Source organism: Ascaphus truei, chromosome 19, assembly GCF_040206685.1.
Source record: "Ascaphus truei isolate aAscTru1 chromosome 19, aAscTru1.hap1, whole genome shotgun sequence".
Lineage (NCBI taxonomy): Eukaryota > Metazoa > Chordata > Amphibia > Anura > Ascaphidae > Ascaphus > Ascaphus truei.
The window spans coordinates 21048242-21071579 of NC_134501.1; the positions used below are offsets into that span (position 1 = coordinate 21048242).

Genomic DNA, 23338 nt, shown 5'->3' on the forward strand with positions numbered 1-23338 from the left:
ACACACTGCGTTATTACACTGCCCTGTATCAGCACACGTTATAATGTAACACACTGCGTTATTACACTGCCCTGTATCAGCACACGTTATAATGTAACACACTGCGTTATTACACTGCCCTGTATCAGCACACGTTATAATGTAACACACTGCATTATTACACTGCCCTGTATCAGCACACGTTATAATGTAACACACTGCATTATTACACTTGCCCTGTATCAGCACACGTTATAATGTAACACACTGCGTTATTACACTGCCCTGTATCAGCACGTTATAATGTAACACACTGCGTTATTACACTGCCCTGTATCAGCACGTTATAATGTAACACACTGCGTTATTACACTGCCCTGTATCAGCACACGTTATAATGTAACACACTGCGTTATTACACTGCCCTGTATCAGCACACATTATAATGTAACACACTGCGTTATTACACTGCCCTGTATCAGCACACGTTATAATGTAACACACTGCATTATTACACTGCCCTGTATCAGCACACGTTATAATGTAACACACTGCGTTATTACACTGCCCTGTATTAGCACACGTTATAATGTAGCACACTGCGTTATTACACTGCCCTGTATCAGCACATTATAATGTAACACACTGCGTTATAACACTGCCCTGTATCAGCACACGTTATAATGTAACACACTGCGTTATTACACTGCCCTGTATCAGCACACATTATAATGTAACACACTGCGTTATTACACTGCCCTGTATCAGCACACGTTATAATGTAACACACTGCGTTATTACACTGCCCTGTATCAGCACACGTTATAATGTAACACACTGCGTTATTACAGTGCCCTGTATCAGCACATTATAATGTAACACACTGCGTTATTACACTGCCCTGTATCAGCACACGTTATAATGTAACACACTGCGTTATTACACTGCCCTGTATCAGCACACGTTATAATGTAACACACTGCGTTATTACACTGCCCTGTATCAGCACGTTATAATGTAACACACTGTGTTATTACACTGCCCTGTATCAGCACACATTATAATGTAACACACTGCGTTATTACACTGCCCTGTATCAGCACACATTATAATGTAACACACTGCGTTATTACACTGCCCTGTATCAGCACACATTATAATGTAACACACTGCGTTATTACACTGCCCTGTATCAGCACACGTTATAATGTAACACACTGCGTGATTCCACTGCCCTGTATCAGCACACGTTATAATGTAACACACTGCGTTATTACACTGCCCTGTATCAGCACACGTTATAATGTAACACACTGCGTTATTACACTGCCCTGTATCAGCACACATTATAATGTAACACACTGCGTTATTACACTGCCCTGTATCAGCACACGTTATAATGTAACACACTGCGTTATTACACTGCCCTGTGTCAGCACACGTTATAATGTAACACACTGTGTTATTACACTGCCCTGTATCAGACTGCCACAGTAGTCACACTTCTGGTCCCATCACATCTTGGTCCAGTTACTGATTAACACCTGCACCTTACAAGGTATAAAGGTAACAGGACTCTCAGCCCCTTACTAGATCTCCGGGGCAGCATGAACCCCAAGTAACATCCCCAAGCCTCCCCCGCACACCACAGCTCTGGGATCCAGCAGCACGGGACAGGGGGGCTGAGGAGAGGCCACACAGGGACATCGGAGACACAATGACAGTGGTGGGGACCCTGAAACTGCTGCTCTGTGTCTCTGTCATGCTGGTGACAGCGGACATGTACAGAGAACAAGCCCTGCGTATCATGGACACCACTCCTGTTATAGACGGGTAAGTGCCACACAGGGAGGGGCATACTGTAGGTGGTCCTGCTGTCAGGGTGGGGTCTGGTGACATTCTGGGTTCTTTGCTCTTTGGAGAGAGATTTGTAAACTCAATAATCAGTATGTAACAGGCAGCAGCACATGCATACAACATGTATACTAAATAGAGGGATTGTCATCCCTTATCTTTCAACATTAATGTGTCATTGATCCTATTCTGTCCTGTGTGCATCAGCTGGCAGCGGTTATATGGGTAATAGGAGGAAATATAGGGAGTGGTTATACAGGCATACCCCGGTTTAAGGACACTCACTTTAAGTACACTCGCGAGTAAGTACATATCGCTCAATAGGCAAACGGCAGCTCATGTATGCGCCTGTCAGCACGTCCTGAACAGCAATACTGGCTCCCTACCTGTACTGAAGCTGTGCACAAGCAGGGAGACTATAGAGCCTGTTACATGTGTTATTTACATCTGCTATGCACGTATAGGACGATTGCAGTACAGTACATGCATCGATAAGTTGGGAAAAAGGTAGTGCTTCACTTTAAGTACATTTTCGCTTTACATACATGCTCCAGTCCCATTGCGTACGTTAATGCGGGGGATGCCTGTATGGGGTAATAGGAGGAGTTATAGGGAGCGGCTATATGGGGTAATAGGAGGAAAAAATAGGGAGCGGTTATATGGGGTAATAGGAGGAAAAAATAGGGAGCGGTTATATGGGGTAAAAGGAGGAAAAAATAGGGAGCAGTTATGTGGGGTAATAGGAGTTATAGGGAGCAGTTATATAGGGTAATAAGAAATATAGGGAGCGGTTATATGGGGTAATAGGAGGAAATATAGGGAGAGGTTATATGGGATAATAGGAGGACTTATTAGGATTGGTTATATGTGGTAATAGGAGGAATTATGGCATAATAGAAGGCGTTAGAGGGAGGGGTTACATGGAGTAATAGAAGGTGTTATAGGGAGAGGGTATATGCAGCGATGGGAGGAGTTATAGAATGGAGTTATATGGAGAGATAGGTATAGAATGTGATGTGAATAATATTCAGGAATACCTAATGGAAAACAAAATTATTAGCAAAACAAACAATTTGTTCCCAGCACTCAACGAAAGAATGATGGAAATAGAGTATGTCAAAAAAAGAATTTTTACTGATATATAAAGATTGTACGAGGCAAACAACAACACATATCCATGATACGCAAATGACTGCTATGTACTAAATGGCAGATCAAAAATCACATACTCCTATGTTACATAATGTACATCCTAAGTGGGGGAAGGGAAAACACAGTAGGATAGACAAGGGAAAGGAAAGGGGAGGGGGATAACAGGGGAATAAGGGGGGCAACGTTTCGGGGCACCTAGCCCCTTCTTCTGGCCCGTTCCCTTAGATCAATCCGATCTAGGTACTTCCCTTTACCCCAGTCACAAGCAGGTGTTCCCTAATAACATGAACAAAACATCAATGGATACAAAAAAGGGAGGGGGGGGGGGGGTTAATGTCTATAAAGAGATATCCCACAGTGGGGTACTCTAAACACCAATTGTGTCTGACACTACCTCTATAAGAACAGGCTGTCCAACAAAATGCAGTATAAATAGTATGACCCCCAAACAGGGTTAACGTTATGTCAGTGCATGAGTATAACACTACTGCGTGAGCACAGACTATATCCCACAACTGCACTATGCCCTCTCTACAATCTGAAGCAAACCTGAAACTGTCTCATAAAATTGTAGTAAGACACTAAGGCCTAGAACAAACAGTAATCTCCGAGTGACAGAACGTTCAGCTAATGCACTAATAGCCTGGAGAATCACTGGGCTATAGCAGATAATGCAGCAAAACCTCTACAGTAACACACTGTCTCAAGTCCAAGAAAATGTCAAACCAAATGGGTTAGCTGCCAGCTACGAACTCCGACTTCAGGAGTCCTACAGTCAGGGAACAGGCCAGGCGAAGGGACTAAGTGTCACGAAACGTTGCCCCCCTTATTCCCCTGTTATCCCCCTCCCCTTTCCTTTGTCTATCCTACTGTGTTTTCCCTTCCCCCACTTAGGATGTACATGATGTAACACAGGAGTATGTGATTTTTGATCTGCCATTTAGTACATAGCAGTCATTTGCGTATCATGGATATGTGTTGTTGTTTGCCTCGTACAATCTTTATATATCAGTAAAAATGATTTTTTTTGACATACTCTATTTCCGTTATTCTTTCGTTGAGTGCTGGGAACAAATTGTTTGTTCTATATTGTAACGTTGGAGGCAATCAGGGTTCCTCCCTGTTCCCGTGAACCATTCAGTTATTCACCTCTTTATGCTTCATTGTCAGGTGCTGCTAAAAATGTTATACTTTCCAAAATTATTAGTAATAGTCAGCATGGATTTATGAAGGATAGATCATGCCAAACTAACCTTATTTTTTTGTTTGAGGAGGTAAGTAGAAATTTAGACCAGGGTAATGCAGTTGATGTGGTCTACTTAGATTTTGCAAAGGCTTTTGATACGGTTCCACACAAGAGGTTGGTGTACAAAATAAAGCAAATTGGACTCAGTGAAAATATATGCACCTGGATTGAAAACTGGTTGAAGGATAGACAACAGAGGGTTGGGCTAGGGTCGTGAGTGGAGTACCTCAGGGATCGGTACTGGGACCCCTGCTTTTTAACTTGTTTATTAATGACCTTGAGGTTGGCTTAGAGAGCAGAGTCTCCATCTTTGCTGATGACACTAAATTGTGTAAGGTAATAGAATCAGAGCAGGATGTAATTTCTCTCCAGAAGGACTTGGAGAGACTGGAAACGTGGGCAGGTAAATGGCAGATGAGGTTTAATACAGATAAATGTAAGGTTATGCATTTGGGAAGCAAGAATAAACAGGCGACTTACAAATTAAATGGGGATACATTGGGGAAATCCTTGATGGAGAAGGATTTATGAGTGCTACTAGACAGCAGGCTTAGCAATAGTGCCCAAAGTCATGCAGTAGCTGCAAAGGCAAACAAGACCTTATCTTGTATTAAACAGGCAATGGATGGAAGGGAAGTAAAAATAATTATGCCCCTTTACAAAGCATTAGTAAGACCACACCTTGAATATGGAGTACAGTTTGGGGCACCATTCCTTAGAAAATACATTATGGTACTAGAGAACGTGCAGAGAAGAGCCACCAAATTAATAAAGGGGATGGACAATCTAACTTATGAGAGGCTAGCTAAATTAGATTTGTTTACATTAGAAAAGAGGTATCTAAGAGGGGATATGATTGTAGAGGGAGAAAGGGGGTGGCCCGGGATTAAAGGGGTTGCACCCCATTTGGCCATCCCCTGACCTCACCAGGGAGACAAGGGGTTAACTGGGCTGAGGTCCAGAAATTTGATTTAACCCTTGTTATGACATGAAAATGTGTATTCCCCTGTTCCCATGCTTTATTGTAATATCTGGTTTAATCAGTGTCTGCATCACATGCACACACTAGAATCCATTCGGGAGTACAAGGGTTAATAGTTCTTTAGTGATTATAGCCCTTTGTGTAATTTTCCCGCCTTTTCAGGCACCATTTTGCAGGGTCCCATAGGCCGCCATTGGAGCTCCATGCGTTTCAATGGCGAATCTTGCTGTTTGGGTCCTGTTTCCTGTGAAGACCAGCAGATGGCGTCCGAGAGGAGGAGCGGCGCTTTCCCATTGTGTCAATGGGCCCATTGACTTCAATGGAGATTCCTCGAAGGAGCTTTCCAGGAACGAGTTGGCTGCCGTCCAAACCGCAAAACCGCAAAGCGGATACTTTTTCAATAAGAGAGCTTTGATCACTTAGCAGTCAAGTTCAACGACAAGTGGCGTGGGAATAAACAGTTCTAGAGCACCTAGAAATAAAATTCTTTTTGCCCCTAGTTCCTCCCCCCACTCGACCACAACCGGGTCCCCGAATCCTGGACCCCCGATAAGGGTCGAACCGAGAAGAGCGGGTCGCGCCATAGGTTCCAATGGCGGCGGCAGAAACAGCTTAAGAAAACGGCTAAGTGTAAAAAGCTGAATTTTAGGATTCCATATCTCTGGTTCCGGAGTGTCCAGAGGGCAAGGGTTTGGGGTACCTGTAGTCACTGCTCCGGCATCGCTGCAGAACCATCCTTGACCCTCTTGGACCAACCCGACGGAGTATGGACCCCCTTGAAAGTTCGGGACTTTTCCCATAGACTTCAATGGCGGCCAATCTCCATTGACCGGCTATGGCGGAAAACCCCCATTGACTTCAACGGCGGCGTAGCCCCGTTGAAAGTCTATGGCGGCGGTTGGCCATTGAAAGTCTATGGCGGCGAAGCCCGTTGTTTTCAATGGGGATTTAGTGAAAAAACGTGATTTAATTTACAGCTGAGTTTATTGTATTAAAATAGGAAACGGTTTAAGGTGTATTTGTGTAACTCCGGTTCCGAGGGTCGTAGCAAGTTGCAAATTGGACCCTAGGGTGTCCCAGTTCCGGCATTGAGAACTGGGAAGTTTGGACCCGCTGGACCCAACGGAACCGGATATTTTAATATGGTTGTGTATTATCTTTAATGCTGTGTTCCAAGGTATGGACAGAAACCAGAGGAAATTATTTTGGCCATAAGGCAGCAGATGGCCAAGGAAGCGCCCTAATGTCTAGAATTTAAGTGCTGTTCAAAGGAGTTTATCACCTACACTGTTTACAGGAGGGCAGAGATGACTCAAACCAGAGCAGGCTATAAGTGTCCCATTTCACACCTTACAACAAAGGGTATCCTGCCAGAAATTCCGTTTAGAAGACTGGCTGGCATTCCTGATGCAAATGTGGGGCTGCAGAAATGAGACCCCAGAGTCCAACTGAGCATGTGCCAACTAGCTGTGGGCATGTATCAAAATGTGTTCCCATGTTAGTGAGTGGCTACAGGTAATTGAAAACCAATCACCTGTACTTAATGTTAAGGATAGGGTTACAAAAGGTATATAACCTGTGTCCACCCTATATCCTTTGTCTTCTGATATCATCTTGATTGTACCTGATTGCGAGAGAATTGCTATGCAAGATACTTCTCATCCCCCATCCCCAAAGTAAGTGTACTTCTTGTCTGTTACTGTATTATATCGTGTGTTCACCTATCCAAAGGAATAAATATACTTTATTATATCTAAGCCTCGTTCAGTTCAAACCCAGTTATTTGGTGTAAATTACAACCTGTCATAAGCTATCGTCACAATGATAACTATATACAAATATATCCGGGACAGTAAAAGGAGCTTTCAAAAGAACTATCCATCCCACGGGCAGTACAAAAGACTCGGGTCATCCCTTAAGGTTGGAGGAAAGGAGATTTCACCAGCAACAAAGGAAAGGGTTCTTTACAGTAAGGGCGGTAAAAATGTGGGATTCATTCCCCATGGAGACTGTGATGGCAGATATAATAGATTTGTTGAAAAAAAGGTTGGAAATCTTTTAGAAAGGAAAGGTATACAGGGATATACCAAATAAGTACACATGGGAAGGATGTTGATCCAGGGATTAATCTGATTGCCAATTCTTGGAGTCAGGAAGGAATTTATTTTTCCCCTTATGAGATATCATTAGATGATATAACACTGGGGTTTTTTGTTTGCCTTCCTCTGGATCAATAAGTAAGTATAGATATAGGATAAAGTATCTGTTGTCTAAATTTAGCATAGGTTGAAATTGATGGGCGCCTGTCTTTTTTTCAACCTCATCTACTATGTAACTATGTATATGTAACGATGTAACTATGTAACTACGTATCCAGTTCTGTGTGTCGAGCTGTCGTTATTTGAACCCCTCAGATACAGAAGGTTAGATGTGGGATGTGACCCTGGCAGTTACTGTGAGCAGCAAAGCACAGAACCCCCATATCTCCTCTGTACCAGGAACTATGTGCTCGATCTGGGGGAGATAACGGGTTATCTGCTGTCAGGTCACATGATGAGGTTTTGGCAGCTGAAGAATCTTTAGCCATTACACCATTCACTAGTCAACTCTTACAACTTAACATGGGGTAACCAGTCGGCAGGGCTGGCTTTGGGGTGAAGGACAAGTACGCTTATATATACCGGGACTAGAAGGGTCACAAGAGACTTAACAATATAGCTCAGATAACCTATACTATTAACACCTTCACTGCTGGAGGGGATGCAACACAGCGCTTTGCGTGTAATTATATCGCTCTGCATGTTATATCATCGCTCTTTATTATACCTCACTGTGTGTTATTATATCGCTCTGCATGTTATATCATCGCTCTTTATTATACCTCACTGTGTGTTATTATATCGCTCTGCGTGTTATATCATCGCTCTTTATTATACCTCACTGTGTGTTATTATATCGCTCTGCGTGTTATATCATCGCTCTTTATTATACCTCACTGTGTGTTATTATATCGCTCTGCATGTTATATCATCGCTCTTTATTATACCTCACTATGTGTTATTATATCGCTCTGCGTGTTATATCATCGCTCTTTATTATACCTCACTGTGTGTTATTATATCGCTCTGCGTGTTATATCATCGCTCTTTATTATACCTCACTGTGTTATTATATCGCTCTGCATGTTATATCATCGCTCTTTATTATACCTCACTGTGTTATTATATCGCTCTGCATGTTATATCATCGCTCTTTATTATACCTCACTGTGTGTTATTATATCGCTCTGCGTGTTATATCATCGCTCTTTATTATACCTCACTGTGTGTTATTATATCGCTCTGCATGTTATATCATCGCTCTTTATTATACCTCACTGTGTGTTATTATATCGCTCTGCGTGTTATATCATCGCTCTTTATTATACCTCACTGTGTGTTATTATATCGCTCTGCGTGTTATATCATCGCTCTTTATTATACCTCACAGCATGTTATTATATCGCTCTGCATGTTATATCATCGCTCTTTATTTACCTCACTGTGTGTTATTATATCGCTCTGCATGTTATATCATCGCTCTTTATTTACCTCACTGTGTGTTATTATATCGCTCTGCGTGTTATATCATCGCTCTTTATTATACCTCACTGTGTGTTATTATATCGCTCTGCGTGGTATATCCCTGCGTGTCTTTTTACATCACTCTTTATTATATTGCTCTGCGTGTTATATCGCTCGGTGTGTTATACCTCTGCGTGTTATTATACCTTTGCGTGTTATATCGCTCGGTGTGTTATACCTCTGCGTGTTATTATACCTCTGCGTGTTTTTATACCTCTGCGTGTTTTTATACCTCTGCGTGTTTTTATACCTCTGCGTGTTTTTATACCTCTGCGTGTTATATCGCTCGGTGTGTTATACCTCTGCGTGTCTTTTTACATCACTCTTTATTATATTGCTCTGCATGTTATATCGCTCGGTGTGTTATACCTCTGCGTGTTTTTATACCTCTGCGTGTTTTTATACCTCTGCGTGTTTTTATACCTCTGCGTGTTTCTATACCTCTGCGTGTTTCTACATAACTCTTTATTATATCTCTCTGCGTGTTATTACATCACTCTGCGTGTTATTACATCGCTCTGCGTGTTATTACATCGCTCTGCGTGGTATATCACTGCGTGTGTTTTTACATAACTCTTTATTACAGCGCTCCGCGTGTTATTACATCGCTCTGCAGGCCCCTCCGGCAGTAACAGGGCCAGCCCATCCGATATCTCTACAAACATTTTATGCACTCTTGAAACAAGCCTTATTCGTGCTTTCTTCAGGGATTCCTCCCTTTCATTTTAAACTGAAACTCCTTTCGGGTTTTCATGGGGAAATATCCTTGCATTGTAACGAAAAACCGTAACACGAGTGACGTCACAAAACTAATAGGCTCGCGCCCGTCGCACGTTGCCGTCGCGCTTGAGCATTTGTAAAAAAACACTGCCGGTCTCACGCACATGCACAGTGGCAGCCGGAGTCTAGCACACATGCGCAGTGGCGGCCGGAGTCTAGCACGCATGCGCAGTGGCAGCCAGAGTCTAGCACACATGCGCAGTGGCGGCCGGAGTCTAGCACACGTGCGCAGTGGCGGCTGGAGTCTAGCACACATGCGCAGTGGCGGCCGGAGTCTAGCACACATGCGCAGTGGCGGCCGGAGTCTAGCACGCATGCGCAGTGGCGGCCGGAGTCTAGCACGCATGCGTAGTGGTGGCCGGAGTCTCGCACGCATGCGCAGTGGCGGACGGAGTCTAGCACACATGCGCAGTGGCAGCCGGAGTCTAGCACACATGCGCAGTGGCGGCCGGAGTCTAGCACACATGCGCAGTGGCGGCCGGAGTCTAGTACACATGCGCAGTGGCGGCCGGAGTCTAGCACACGTGCATTTGCGGCCGGAGTCTAGCACGCATGCGCAGTGGCAGCCAGAGTCTAGCACACATGCGCAGTGGCGGCTGGAGTCTAGCACACATGCGCAGTGGCGGCCGGAGTCTAGCACACATGTGCAGTGGCGGCCGGAGTCTAGCACGCATGCGCAGTGGCGGCCGGAGTCTAGCACGCATGCGTAGTGGCGGCCGGAGTCTAGCACGCATGCGCAGTGGCGGCCGGAGTCTAGCACACATGCGCAGTGGCAGCCGGAGTCTAGCACGCATGCGCAGTGGCGGACGGAGTCTAGCACGCATGTGCAGTGGCAGCCGGAATATAGCACGCATGCGCAGTGGCGGCCGGAGTATAGCACACATGCGCAGTGGTGGCCGGAGTCTAGCACACATGCGCAGTGGCAGCCGGAGAACAGCACGCATGCGCAGTGGCGGCCGGAGTCTAGCACGCATGCGCAGTGGCGGACGGAGTCTAGCACGCATGTGCAGTGGCAGCCGGAATATAGCACGCATGCGCAGTGGCAGCCGGAGTATAGCACACATGCGCAGTGGTGGCCAGAGTCTAGCACACATGCGCAGTGGCGGCCGGAGTCTAGCACGCATGCGCAGTGGTGGCCGGAGTCTAGCACGCATGCGCAGTGGTGGCCGGAGTCTAGCACGCATGCGCAGTGGCGGCCGGAGTCTGTCTCTTGTGAGACAGAGGCACACACACAAACACATGCAAGCACAAACACACACACGTGCACACGCAGACACACAGGCAGGCACACGCACACACACACGCAGACACACACACACACAGGCAGACACACAGACGCAGGCACACACACACAGAGACAGGAAGGCAAGCAGGCACACACACACAGAGGCAGACACACACACACAGAGGCAGGCGCAGGCACACACACACAGAGACAGGAAGGCAAGCAGGCACACACACACACACAGAGGCAGACACACACACACAGAGGCAAGCGCAGGCACACACACACACAGACAGGAAGGCCAGCAGGCACACACACACACAGACAGGAATGCAAGCAGACACACACACACACACACACACACAGAGGCAGACACACACAGGCACCAGAGGCAGACACACACAGGCACCAGAGGCACACACACAAAGGCACCAGAGGCACACACACAGACGCTTACGCACACACCCACGCACGCACACAGAGACAGTTAGTATAACTATATAAGTGCAAATAGCTAAAACAGAGGTGTGTGTCGAGCACGCGTGTTCTAAGCGTCTTTGCTTTTTCCCACTGACATTGTGTTTTGAATTTTAATTAAAAATATCACCATCACAAATACAATTTCTGTGACAAAACAGTGACCAAAGACACAGAAGTTTCACTTAAAATGCGCATGTTCAGCACACACGACTTTTATTTTGCTGTCAATTCTGCTAACCACTTTTAAAATGGCTGCCGCGCCCTCTTCTTAAGAAGTGAGCAGAAGCTGCCCACGGGATGAAAGTGACCGCCTGATTTTCCAATCAAAACTGGAATATATATCATTATTTTTTATTTAAAAGGGGCTTTGTGCTCCTCCCTCGTCTCCCAAATACAAGAAGACACGATGGAGGAAGTTAACCTTTAAAAGCTTGCACCCACACAGAGAAACGCGTCAGTGTGTGTCACGGGGACAGGTCGGGGTCTCTCGCACCCAGCGCTTCCTCTGACCAGAGGGGACTTTTCGTGCAGAAACACGGCGGTCTGTGGGTGCTTTGTGGGCACGTCGCGTTGTCCGTGTTTTGAGCAGATCGGTACCTCTTCCCTGTTCGGTTTCAATGCTGCAAAAAAGGGAAAAAAACACACACAAAAACAGCATAGGATTTATCTGCAAAATCCCCACACAGACTCCAGGACCAACATCTGCAGCTTTTTGCACCAGTTTTGCTGCTCACGCACAGAAACAGTCCCAGATTTAACACAAATAAATGGGGTTTCTTTGATAAATCTGGTGCTGTTTTTGCATGATTATTGTCCCAGTTTTGCAGCTGGAAGAAATGTGCACCTTTTGCAGAAAGTGTTTCTTCCTTAGAAATGATTCTCTGAGCTTTACTGGGTAAAGATGTGATGTTATACTCAGCAGAGAAGTAAATGGTGGGTAAAAGGAATTACTAACCCACAGAGCTTGCAATCTAAGCTCTGTATCTGTTCTCAGTGATCAATTCTGCCTTTCCCCTCCTGTAGACACAATGATTTACCCTGGCAGTTCCTGGAGAGGTTCAACAACCAGCTGACAGGGGTGGACCTGTATACATTGAACAGCACCCACACAAACATCCCCAAACTGCGAGAGGGGAGGGTGGGAGGACAGGTGAGGAGGGTGGGAGGCAGGTGAGGGAGGGGGACAGGTGAAGAGGGAGGCAGGTGAGGAAGGCACGTTAGGATGGGGGCAGGTGAGGATGGGGGCAGGTGAGGATGGGGGCAGGTGAGAAGGGAGGAAGGAGGATGGGGGCAGGTGAGAAGGGAGGGGGATGGGGGCAGGTGAGAAGGGAGGGGGATGGGGGCAGGTGAGAAGGGAGGGGGATGGGGGCAGGTGAGAAGGGAGGGAGGGGGACAGGTGAGGAGAGGGGCAGGTGAGGAGAGAAACAGGCGAGGAGGGATGGGGATAGGTGAGGATGGGGGCAGGTGAGAAGGGGGGAGGGAGGAGGATGGGGGCAGGTGAGGAGGGCAGGGAATGGGGTAGATGAGGGGGGCATGGGGGACAGGTGAGGGAGGGAGGAGGATGGGGGCAGGTGAGGAGGGCGGGGAATGGGGTAGATGAGTGAGGCATGGGGGACAGATGAGGGAGGGGCCAGGTGAGGAGAAGGTAGGTGGGGTACATGTGGGGAGGTGGAGAACTGAGAAGGGCAGGTGAGTGGGGAGATGGGGACCGCTGACGGGGCAGGTGAGGAGGTGATAGGTGGGGTACATGTGGGGAGCCAGAGAGCTGAGGAGGGGACAGGTGAGGAGGGCAGGTGAGTGGAGGACAGGTGAGGGAGGGGGCAGGTGGGTACATGTGAGGAGGGAGGCAGGTGAGGTGGGGGGGGGGGCTGTGAAGAGGTTACATGTAGCCATGTTATAGATTGTTGCCGCAGTGGGAGGGGGCAGGGTTTGGGGTACTAAGGATTTGCCCCTCTCTCTGTAGTTCTGGGCTGCATATGTTCCCTGTGACACTCAGGGGAAGGACGCAGTGAAGAGAACACTGGAGCAGATCGATTTCGTTCATCGGATGTGTGAGAATTACCCCAGTATCTTCCTGTGTGTGCAGAGCAGTGCGGGTGAGTGGGGGGGGATTCTGGGGGTGCAAGGGACAGGCGATTCTGGGGGTGCTGGTGAATCTGGGCGTGCTGGTGAACCTGGGCGTGCCAGTGATTGTGGGGGTGCAGGTGATTGTGGGGGTGCAGGTGATTGTGGGGGTGCAGGTGAATCTGGGCATGCAGGGAACAGGTGATTCTGGGGGTGCTGGTGATTCAGGGGGTGCCGGTGATTCAGGGGTGCAGGTGATTCAGGGGGTGCAGGGGACAGGTGAATCTGGGCATGCAGGTGATTCAGGGAGTGCAGGTGATTCTGGGAGTGCAGGGCACAGGTGATTCTGGGGATGCAGGGGACAGGTGATTCTGGGGGTGCAGGGGACAGGTGATTCTGGGGGTGCAGGGGACAGGTGATTCTGGGGGTGCAGGGGACAGGTGATTCTGGGAATGCAGAGCACAGGTGATTCTGGGCATTTAGGTGATTCTGGGGGCGCATGTGATTCTGGGGGTGCAGTGATTAGGTGATTCTGAGTGCAGGGGTCAGGTGATTCTGGGGGCGCATGTGATTCTGGGAGCGCAGGGGATTCTGGGGGTGCAGGGGACAGGTGAGTTTAGACAGTTCTCTCTCCTGTACAGGTATTAAAGAAGCCATCAGCACCAAGAAGGTGGCCAGTCTGATTGGGGTGGAGGGTGGACACTCGATAGACAGCAGCCTGGGGGCGCTGCGCACCTTCTATAATCTGGGAGTGCGGTATATGACCCTGACACACAGCTGTAACACCCCCTGGTAAGAGCTGTATACTGCAGCCTGACACACAGCTGTAACACCCCCTGGTAAGAGCTGTATACTGCACCCTGACACACAGCTGTAACACCCCCTGGTAAGAGCTGTATACTGCAGCCTGACACACAGCTGTAACTCCCCCTGGTAAGAGCTGTATACTGCAGCCTGACACACAGATATAACACCCCCTGGTAAGAGCTGTATACTGCAGCCTGACACACAGCTGTAACACCCCCTGGTAAGAGCTGTATACTGCAGCCTGACACACAGATATAACACCCCCTGGTAAGAGCTGTATACTGCACCCTGACACACAGATATAACACGCCCTATAACAGCTGTATACTGCAGCCTGACACACAGCTGTAACACCCCCTGGTAAGAGCTGTATACTGCACCCTGACACACAGCTGTAACACCCCCTGGTAAGAGCTGTATACTGCACCCTGACACACAGCTGTAACACCCCCTGGTAAGAGCTGTATACTGCAGCCTGACACACAGATATAACACCCCCTGGTAAGAGCTGTATACTGCACCCTGACACACAGATATAACACCCCCTGGTAAGAGCTGTATACTGCAGCCTGACACACAGATATAACACCCCCTGGTAAGAGCTGTATACTGCAGCCTGACACACAGATATAACACCCCCTATAACAGCTGTATACTGCAGCCTGACACACAGATATAACACCCCCTATAACAGCTGTATACTGCAGCCTAACACACAGATATAACACCCCCTATAACAGCTGTATACTGCTCCCTGACACACAGATATAACACCCCCTGGTAAGAGCTGTATAATTCTCCCTGACACACAGATATAACACCCCTATAACAGCTGTATACTGCAATGTTTGCATGACGGTCTGGCCTGCAGAGCTTACAATTGAGTGCGGTGGTAGAAGTTTCCCACGCAGGATACATCCCGGATTTCATCAGCCTCGTGTATTCTGTAGTTTGTTCATGTTCAGACTTGTAGCATTAATCATTACATCTATGTATCTATCAAATCTATCCATATATGTGTGCGTGTGTGTGTGTGTGTGTATATAATGTATATATATATATATATCTGTGTGTATAATGCATCTATATCTGTGTGGCTATATGCTAATGGTGGAGGTTTTTTGTTGCCTTTTTCACCCACCATAACTTAAAATGTATATGGTAAACCTACCCAGCCTAGAAATATTTCAAACTAAGTATAAACCAACCTCACTCGCACTGATGATACCCATCAAGGTTGAAACATCAGCTTAAATGGGCTCCATGTGAATGAATATTCCAGGCAAAATTGGACACATTGTGTGCTCATTTGCATGTCATTTCCCAGAATCCCTTGCTGCAGTGGAAACACTGTATGCTAGGTGATAATGGTTGAAAGGCAGGGTTTACAGACCTGTCTATGACATGTGAATGTGCTCACACGTGATATTCTTTATTGGCTATATCTGTGTGTATATAATGTATCTATATATCTGTGTGTATAATGTATCTATATATCTGTGTGCATATATAATGTATCTATATACAGTTGTGTTAAAAAGAAAGTACACCCTCTTTGAATTCTATGGTTTTACATATCAGGGCATAATAACAATCATCTGTTCCTTAGCAGGTCTTAAAATTAGGTAAATACAACCTCAGATGAACAACAACACATTACATATTACACCGTGTCATGATTTATTTAACAAAAATAAAGCCAAAATGGAGAAGCTGTTTGTGAAAAACTAAGTACACCCTTACTGCTTCCATAGGAATTAAGATGCTAAGTAGCTGACAGGTGCTGCTAATCAAATGCCCTTGATTAATTGATCATCAGCAAGTGTGACCACCTCTATAAAAGCCAAAGTTTTAGCAGTTTGCTGGTCTGGAGCATTCAGGTGTGTGTTAACACAATGCCAAGGAGGAAAGACATCAGTAATGATCTTAGAGAAGCAATTGTTGCTGCCCATCAATCTGGGAAGGGTTATAATGCCATTTCAAAACAATTTAAAGTCCATCATTCTACAGTGAGAAAGATAATTCAAAAGTGGAAAACATTCAAGACAGTTGCCAATCTTCCCAGGAGTGGACGTCCCAGCAAATTCACCCCAAGGTCAGACCGTGCAATGCTCAGAGAAATAGCAAAAAAACCATGAGTTACATCTCAGACTCTACAGGCCCCAGTTAGCATGTTAAATGTTAAAGTTCATGACAGTACAATTAGAAAAAGACTGAACAAGTATGGTTTGTTTGGAAGGGTTGCCAGGAGAAAGTCTCTTCTCTAAAAAGAACATGGCAGCACGGCTTAGGTTTGCAAAGTTGCATCTGAACAAACCACAAGACTTCTGAAACAATGTCCTTTGAACAGACGAGACCAAAGTGGAGATGTTTGGCCATAATGCACAGCGTCACGTTTGGCGAAAACCAAACACAGCATATCAGCACAAACACCTCATACCAACTGTCAAGCACAGTGGTGGAGGGGTGATGATTTGGGCTTGTTTTGCAGCCACAGGACCTGGGAACCTTGCAGTCATTGAGTCGACCATTAACTCCTCTGTATACCAAAGTATTCTAGAGTCAAATGTGAGGCCATCTGTCCGACAGCTAAACTTGGCCGAAATTGGGTCATGCAACAGGACAATGATCCCAAGCACACCAGCAAATCTACAACAGAATGGCTAAAAAAGAAAAGAATCAAGGTGTTGCAATGGCCCAGTCAAAGTCCAGACCTCAACCCGATTGAAATGCTGTGGCTGGACCTTAAGAGTGCTATGCATAAACAAATGCCCACAAACCTCAATGAACTGAAGCAACGTTGTAAAGAAGAGTGGGCCAAAATTCCTACACAACGATGTGAGAGACTGATAAAGTCATACAGAAAACGATTACTTCAAGTTATTGCTGCTAAAGGTGGTTCTACAAGCTATTGAATCATAAGGTGTACTTAGTTTTTCACACAAGGCTTCTCCATTTTGGCTTTATTTTTGTTAAATAAATCATGACACGGTGTAATATGTCATGTGTTGTTGTTCATCTGAGGTTGTATTTACCTAATTTTAAGACCTGCTAAGGAACAGATGATTGTTATTATGTCCTGATATGTAAAACCATAGAATTCAAAGAGTGTACTTTCTTTTCACACAACTGTATCTCTGTGTGTGTGTGTGTGTGTGTGTGTGTGTGTGTGTGTGTGTGTGTGTGTGTGTGTGTGTGTATATATATATATATATATATATATATATATATATATATATATATATACACACACACATATATATACACACACATATATACACACATATATATATATATATATATATATATATATATATATATATATATATATATATATATATAATTTGTATATGTATATAATGTTTCTACATATCTGTGTATGTATAATGTATCTATATATCTGTGTATTTAATGTATATATATAATATATCTGTGTGGGCATATATAATGTATTTATATATCTGTGTGCATGTACATAATGTATCTATATATCTGTGTGCATATATAATGTATCTGTGTGGGCATATATTGTGTATCTATATATCTGTGCGCGTATATAATGTAATAATGTATCTATCTATCTATCTATCTATCTATCTATCTGTGTGTGTATATAATATGTATAAAATCTATCTATATATCCATGTGTCTATATGTATATAATATATCGATCTATGTATCTATAAATCTGTGTGTATATAATGTATTATGTAATTTGTAATGTATAATGTAATGATGGGGTACGCAAATTTTCTCTCTGCTCTCCTCCCCTGCTCGTGCGCCCCTTCCCCCCCCCCCCTACTCGGCTCCGGCGTCAAATGATGGTCACGTGATCCCGCACACCGGGTTACCATGGTGACCCGTCGCCGAAGACCAGGTAGGAGAAATTACAGAGGCCTCGCCTAGTCCCCCAGCATTTAATTTACATGCCTTGGGGGAGAGCGCGGGACCTCAGCAACTGCCGCGCCTCTTCCTCCCCCAAAATCTGGCTCCCTCCCAAGTTTGCGCACCCCTGAATTGTAATGTAACAGCTTCTCACAGAGAGTGGGGAAGGGGGGCGGGGGTTGGTTTAAGATGACCTCTCGCTCTGCTTCTGCCCATCAGGGTTGATAACTGGCTTGTGGATACAGGAAAGGATACAGTAGTCAGCAATGGATTGTCCCAGTTTGGGAAGGTAAGGGGCGAGGGAAGGTACGGGGGGGAGGTGGTAACCTGCAGGGTCGGGAACGGGAAGGGGGTGGGGTGGTGGTAAGGGAAGGAGGAATTAGCCTGCAGGTCGTGTTACCAACTGGTACCAGAACATATAGGGGTCTGTGTATGTTTAGACGCACAGCTGCGTGTTTACAGAAAGCGCTCTGTGTTTTGGAGCAGCGTCACTTCAGATGTGGAGGATTTTGGGAGGGCAAACAAAAGAGAAGAAGAATGGGGCAGGGACACAGAATGTGATACATCTCATTATAATCTGTGCACCATGTAACTCCTCCCAACTCCTCCTACTGACTCTCCCCAAGGTGCAAGCTGGGACAGAGACACAGAATGTGATACATCTCATTATAATCTGTGCACCATGTAACTCCTCCCAACTCCTCCTACTGACTCTCCCCAAGGTGCAAGCTGGGACAGAGACACAGAATGTGATACATCTCATTATAATCTGTGCACCATGTAACTCCTCCCAACTCCTCCTACTGACTCTCCCCAAGGTGCAAGCTGGGACAGAGACACAGAATGTGATACACCTCATTATAATCTGTGCACCATGTAACTCCTCCCAACTCCTCCTACTGACTCTCCCCAAGGTGCAAGCTGGGACAGAGACACAGAATGTGATACATCTCATTATAATCTGTGCACCATGTAACTCCCCCAACTCCTCCTACTGACTCTACCCAAGGTGCAAGCTGGGACAGAATGTGATACATCTCATTATAATCTGTGCACCATGTAACTCCCCCAACTCCTCCTACTGACTCTCCCCAAGGTGCAAGCTGGGACAGAATGTGATACATCTCATTATAATCTGCACCATGTAACTCCCCCAACTCCTCCTACTGACTCTCCCCAAGGTGCAAGCTGGGGCAGAGACGCAGAATGTGATACATCTCATTATAATCTGTGCACCATGTAACTCCCCCAACTCCTCCTACTGACTCTCCCCAATGTGCAAGCTGGGGCAGAGACGCAGAATGTGATACATCTCATTATAATCTGCACCATGTAACTCCCCCAACTCCTCCTACTGACTCTCCCCAATGTGCAAGCTGGGGCAGAGACGCAGAATGTGATACATCTCATTATAATCTGTGCATCATGTAACTCCCCCAACTCCTCCTACTGACTCTCCCCAAGGTGCAAGCTGGGACAGAATGTGATACATCTCATTATAATCTGTGCACCATGTAACTTCCTCCCAACTCTTCCTACTGACTCTCCCCAAGGTGCAAGGTGGGGCAGAGACACAGAATGTGATACATCTCATTATAATCTGTGCACCATGTAACCCCCCCAACTCCTCCTACTGACTCTCCCCAAGGTGCAAGCTGGGGCAGAGACACAGAATGTGATACATCTCATTATAATCTGTGCACCATGTAACTCCCCAACTCCTCCTACTGACTCTCCCCAAGGTGCAAGCTGGGGCAGACAGGGCTAAATTGCCTTGATACAGAGGGCCTTTAAATATTTCCATGATTTATCTGAAGCTTCTCTTCTTAACCCCTTCATCGCTAGTGTCCTGCATGGCATTTTATAGGGATAAAATAACACGCAATGCGTATCTTCCTTGGTTAATTCAGGCTCATAGTTCAAAGACCACCCCCAGCTGCTTCTGCACTGTACGGTTAAACCAGTCCTATTATATATCCTCACAATGTAGGAGAAATGTGTATTAGAAACGTGTCTGTACACAGTGCCATCTGAGGCATGATATTGTCTAGAATAGAACAGCGGAGGTTTCCTTATTATCTGGGGTCAGGAGGCGGCCATGTTGGATGCGTAATGTCATTTGTGACACGCCAGGAATCAGGCTGCAGTGTATTGGGATTCCTTCATTAAGTGAAATCCGTGATGCACGAAGCCTCTTGTCCCCGCAGAGAGTGGTCTTGGAGATGAACCGCCTGGGGATGATGGTGGACCTCGCCCACGTGTCCGTGAAGACAATGAGAGATGCTCTTAGCGTGTCCCTGGCTCCCGTTATCTTCAGCCACTCGTCCGCCTACGCCCTGTGCAATCACGCCCGGAATGTCCCTGATGACCTGCTGGAGACTGTGGTGAGTGCAAGGGCCGGAACGAGACCCCCTGTCTGCCCCTGAGGTTTATATAACATTCTTATATCACTAAACAAGGAAGACCAGAGCAACATGCAATGTGACTAAAATACACAGTGAAATACCTATATCTCTCTTGAAAAAGGGTCATTTAGTTAACCCTTTGGCCAAAGCGTATAAGCCTGCGAGCCACTTTCAAGGCATGACCAGTTTGCAGGTCCTAACACTAACTGATTAAAATCCTTATTTACCTCTATTAGAGGAAGGGTGGTCCTGGCATCGAACCTGTTGCAACTAAGCTGCATGAAAAGAAAACCTGCTTACTTGGACAGTGGGGAGGGGCGAGCTTTAAACCCTGGATGGGAGGAGCCACTGACCTCAAACAGCTGAGACCAGCTGGACAAAGTTAACAAACACACAGATACCCAGCAAGCGCTCAGAAACCCCCCAAAAGTACCCTAAAATATAGCCACGCCTAGTAGCACTCCTTTTGACACATATACATATATATATATATTTCTGAGACCTTGCTGGGTATCTGTGTGATTCTTATATCACTATCTAACCTGGTCAGGTATTCTGCTGTCCCTCCCCTGATCTGTACAACTATGAGATTGCTGCAGCATGTATATATGTATATAGCGCCCACAGTGTACTCTGTGCTTTACTAGAGACAATACAGTACATGGAATTATAATACAATAAGTGCAACAAACAACATCAGGCAATAGGAAATTCCCGGCCCCATGAGCTTACAATCTAAGTGATATGTTGTGAGACCTAGAGACGGCACCCTATAAGATCCTCCCCAGCAGTGTGCACGCTCCATGATGTTTCCTCTGGGTTTGTTCGGGGGTTAAGATGTCTGAGCTTGAAAGGCTGTTAACACTTTCAGCACTTCTGACTTCTCTGGCATTGAAAGGGTTAAGCGTGCCTGAGCACATCTGGATGCTCCCACGTGGGCGCTAGCAGGTGACGCCCGGGTATCCAGCTAAGGTCGGGTAACCGGACGTTCCGGTTTTTAGGCCTCTGTCCCGCCTTTTTGGGCCACTTTCCCGGTTTTCTATCAGGGCCGGCCGCCCAGGCGTGACCGGCAAGCTTCCGATAGCACATGCTCATCGCGCATGCCATTTGGGCAGTCACGCGTGCGATTGCGCGGAAAAAATTCCGGGGCAAATATAGCCACCCCAAATTAAGGGCGCGGTGCTGACTGACCCTCTCTTGCTCTGACCAACAGAGGCAGAAAAGGGGCCTGGTAATGGTGAACTTCTACAATAACTACGTCACGTGCAGTAACAGCGCCAACCTGTCCCAGGTGGCCGGTGAGTGGGGGGGACACCGTGACCTTAACACCATGTGACTGGCAGCTCCATGCCTCAGGAATCTCCGTCTCTCTGACCCCTGACCCTTGTATACTGTGACTTGCATCCCTCTGACCCCCTGCGTTCTCCACCTCACAGATCATTTTGATTACATTAAGAGGATCGCGGGCGCCGAGTCGGTCGGATTTGGTGGCGACTACGATGGTGTCCCCAGGTAAATGTGTGGGAAATAAAGCAGTACTAAGTATCACGGTGCACCATCACCCCATATCATTACTGTGTGACTACAGCATGGTCACCCCTCCATACAAGCCAAGGGACCCCAGAAAAGAGACCCCTCAAGGATGAGGACAGGTAGGATGGAGGTGATACAGGTCAGAGCAGAGTTTCCACCTCTCCCCAGAGTACCCCATGGCCTCGAAGACGTCTCCAAATACCCAGACCTTGTGGCCGAGCTGCTGAGAAGAGGCTGGACCCAAACGGAGGTTGAGGCAGCGCTGGCAAAGAACCTGATCCGCGTCTTTGAGGAGGTGGAGCAGGTGAGGCTTTAGGGTCAAAAAGGGGAGCAGGTTGACTAGCACAGCCCCCCACATCACGGGAGGGTTTATTAGGGTTCTGTTTCTTACACCAGGCACCCCTCACTTTGTCCTTTTATTGCCCCTCCCAGGTGAGCCGAAACATGCACACACAGCGCCCCGACGATGAGCCGATCCCGTACAAAGAGATCGAGAGCGACTGTCACACCGGCCACGGCTACAACACGGGCAAGCGTCAGCTCCTGGGACCAGCACTTCTCCTCGTGTGCCTTCTCTGCACCCTTCTCATGTGAGGCTGGACCTCTGATCCTGACACGCCTGTGGACACCAGCCCCAGGTGTCATGTGTTCCGGGAAGCCACGTTTACCCGGCCACGTTAATCCGGGTTAGAAGTGACTTAAACAAAGTGCTGCTGTGACCAAATGTAAGATTTATACGAAGGAGCAAGACGCTTCCTAAAATGAGGTTTTTTCCTTTAATTAGAAAGTGGAACAATAAACGTCAATTAAAAAAAAAAAAGTGTTCAAAGCAGTAGTGATACTCTGTACCGTCATACTGACCGCTGCCTTTTATTCACCCATTATTGGGAAATTCCCTCCCTTCCCAGCGTGGCGTATATCACGGTCTCGCGGAGGGGGTTACACAGCCCTAAACCACAAAAACAGGAAATGTTCTTTGTGGTGTCGAGTGGCCCAGACACCTCCGTGGCTCACACACACCGTGGCGTGGGCAGAGGCAGGAAACGGGCAGAACAGATAGTTATGTCCAGTTGAAAGGTTTGCACCTTTAACACCTCCCCCCCTCCTCCGTAGCAGTTACAGCCCCTGTATCTGGGTCCTGTACCTATAGGAGATCACCTGTACTCACCTCTCGCAGAATGGATAGAATGTAAGCTCTGCAGATCAGCAGTGTCTGTTAACCCCTTCCTTACCAGATGGCAGTGCCAGCCCTCAAATGAAGATCATGTGCTGTGAAGCGGCCGGTTACAACACAAGCCTCTTAGAAAAGGACGGACGGACGGA

At 46.7% G+C, this 23338-nt stretch overlaps 1 protein-coding gene across 1 annotated transcript; it reads left to right on the top strand.

Annotated features, from left to right (window-relative positions):
- Positions 1 to 1560: 1560 nt before the first annotated feature.
- On the top strand, positions 1561 to 22834 carry DPEP1 (dipeptidase 1). Its single transcript, XM_075576830.1, has 10 exons — positions 1561 to 1812; positions 12345 to 12471; positions 13285 to 13417; positions 14027 to 14177; positions 18297 to 18366; positions 20285 to 20461; positions 21696 to 21780; positions 21919 to 21994; positions 22184 to 22319; positions 22448 to 22834. Exons 1-10 carry the CDS (start codon positions 1697 to 1699, stop codon positions 22607 to 22609), a joined length of 1233 nt encoding a protein of 410 aa, XP_075432945.1. The 5' UTR covers positions 1561 to 1696; the 3' UTR covers positions 22610 to 22834.
- Positions 22835 to 23338: the final 504 nt, after the last annotated feature.

Excerpts from the sequence above, each read along its gene's own strand:
- DPEP1 (XM_075576830.1), top strand. The coding sequence starts at position 1,697 with ATGACAGTGGTGGGGACCCTGAAACTGCTGCTCTGTGTCTCTGTCATG. Across the intron at positions 18,367-20,284 it reads GATTGTCCCAGTTTGGGAAG|AGAGTGGTCTTGGAGATGAA; the intron begins GTAAGGGGCGAG and ends TTGTCCCCGCAG. Across the intron at positions 22,320-22,447 it reads TCTTTGAGGAGGTGGAGCAG|GTGAGCCGAAACATGCACAC; the intron begins GTGAGGCTTTAG and ends TGCCCCTCCCAG.